The sequence below is a fragment of the Merops nubicus genome, unplaced genomic scaffold, assembly GCF_000691845.1.
Source record: "Merops nubicus isolate BGI_N331 unplaced genomic scaffold, ASM69184v1 scaffold27335, whole genome shotgun sequence".
Taxonomy (NCBI): domain Eukaryota; kingdom Metazoa; phylum Chordata; class Aves; order Coraciiformes; family Meropidae; genus Merops; species Merops nubicus.
Genome location: NW_008609345.1, coordinates 1 through 563, shown reverse-complemented (window position 1 = coordinate 563; position 563 = coordinate 1). Strand labels below are relative to the sequence as shown.

Sequence of the window (563 nt, the reverse complement as noted above, 5' to 3'; positions counted from 1 at the left end):
TCAAAAAGGATAGATTTAAGTTAGGTGTTAGGAAAAAGTTCTTCAATATGAGGGTGATAGACCACTGGAATATGTTGCCCAGACAGGTGGTGGAGGCCTCATCTCTGGGGACATTCAAGATCAGGCTGGATGAAGCTTTGAGTAGCTTGATCTAGTTGGAGATGTCCCTGCTTTTGGTGAGGGGGGGTTGGACTAGATGACCTTTGGAGGTCCCTTCCAGCCCAGACATTCTATGATTGCTCACATGAGAGGAATGGTCGGGAGGCACAGAAGGGAAATGAAGGGTCGAGGGATGAGTTTTAGCACCAAGTGTGTCACTCTGTGATGTCTCTGCTGCGAGTCAACGGGAAGGAGGCAGCTGGCCCTGAACCACGCCGTAACACGTTCCTCCCGTTGTTTGTCTCCCCTCTGCGCCCACGCCCACAGCCGTGCGGTGCCCGGAGCTCAGCCACTACTCGGTGTGTGCCAGCAGCTGCCCCGCCACCTGCTCGGACCTGACGGCCCCTCTGGCCTGCGCCTCCCCCTGCTCCGAGGGCTGCGAGTGTGACGAGGGCCACGTGCTC

At 56.7% G+C, this 563-nt stretch overlaps 1 protein-coding gene across 1 annotated transcript in view; it reads left to right on the top strand.

Annotated features, from left to right (window-relative positions):
* TECTA (tectorin alpha) overlaps nt 1–557 on the top strand; it is a gene marked incomplete at its 3' end in the record, with an annotated part of 10683 nt that extends 10126 nt beyond the window's left edge. The window contains exon 9 of the mRNA XM_008940576.1: nt 427–557. Within this exon, the coding sequence (XP_008938824.1) occupies nt 427–557 (131 nt within the window). The remainder of the gene's footprint in view (nt 1–426) is intronic.
* Nucleotides 558–563: the final 6 nt, after the last annotated feature.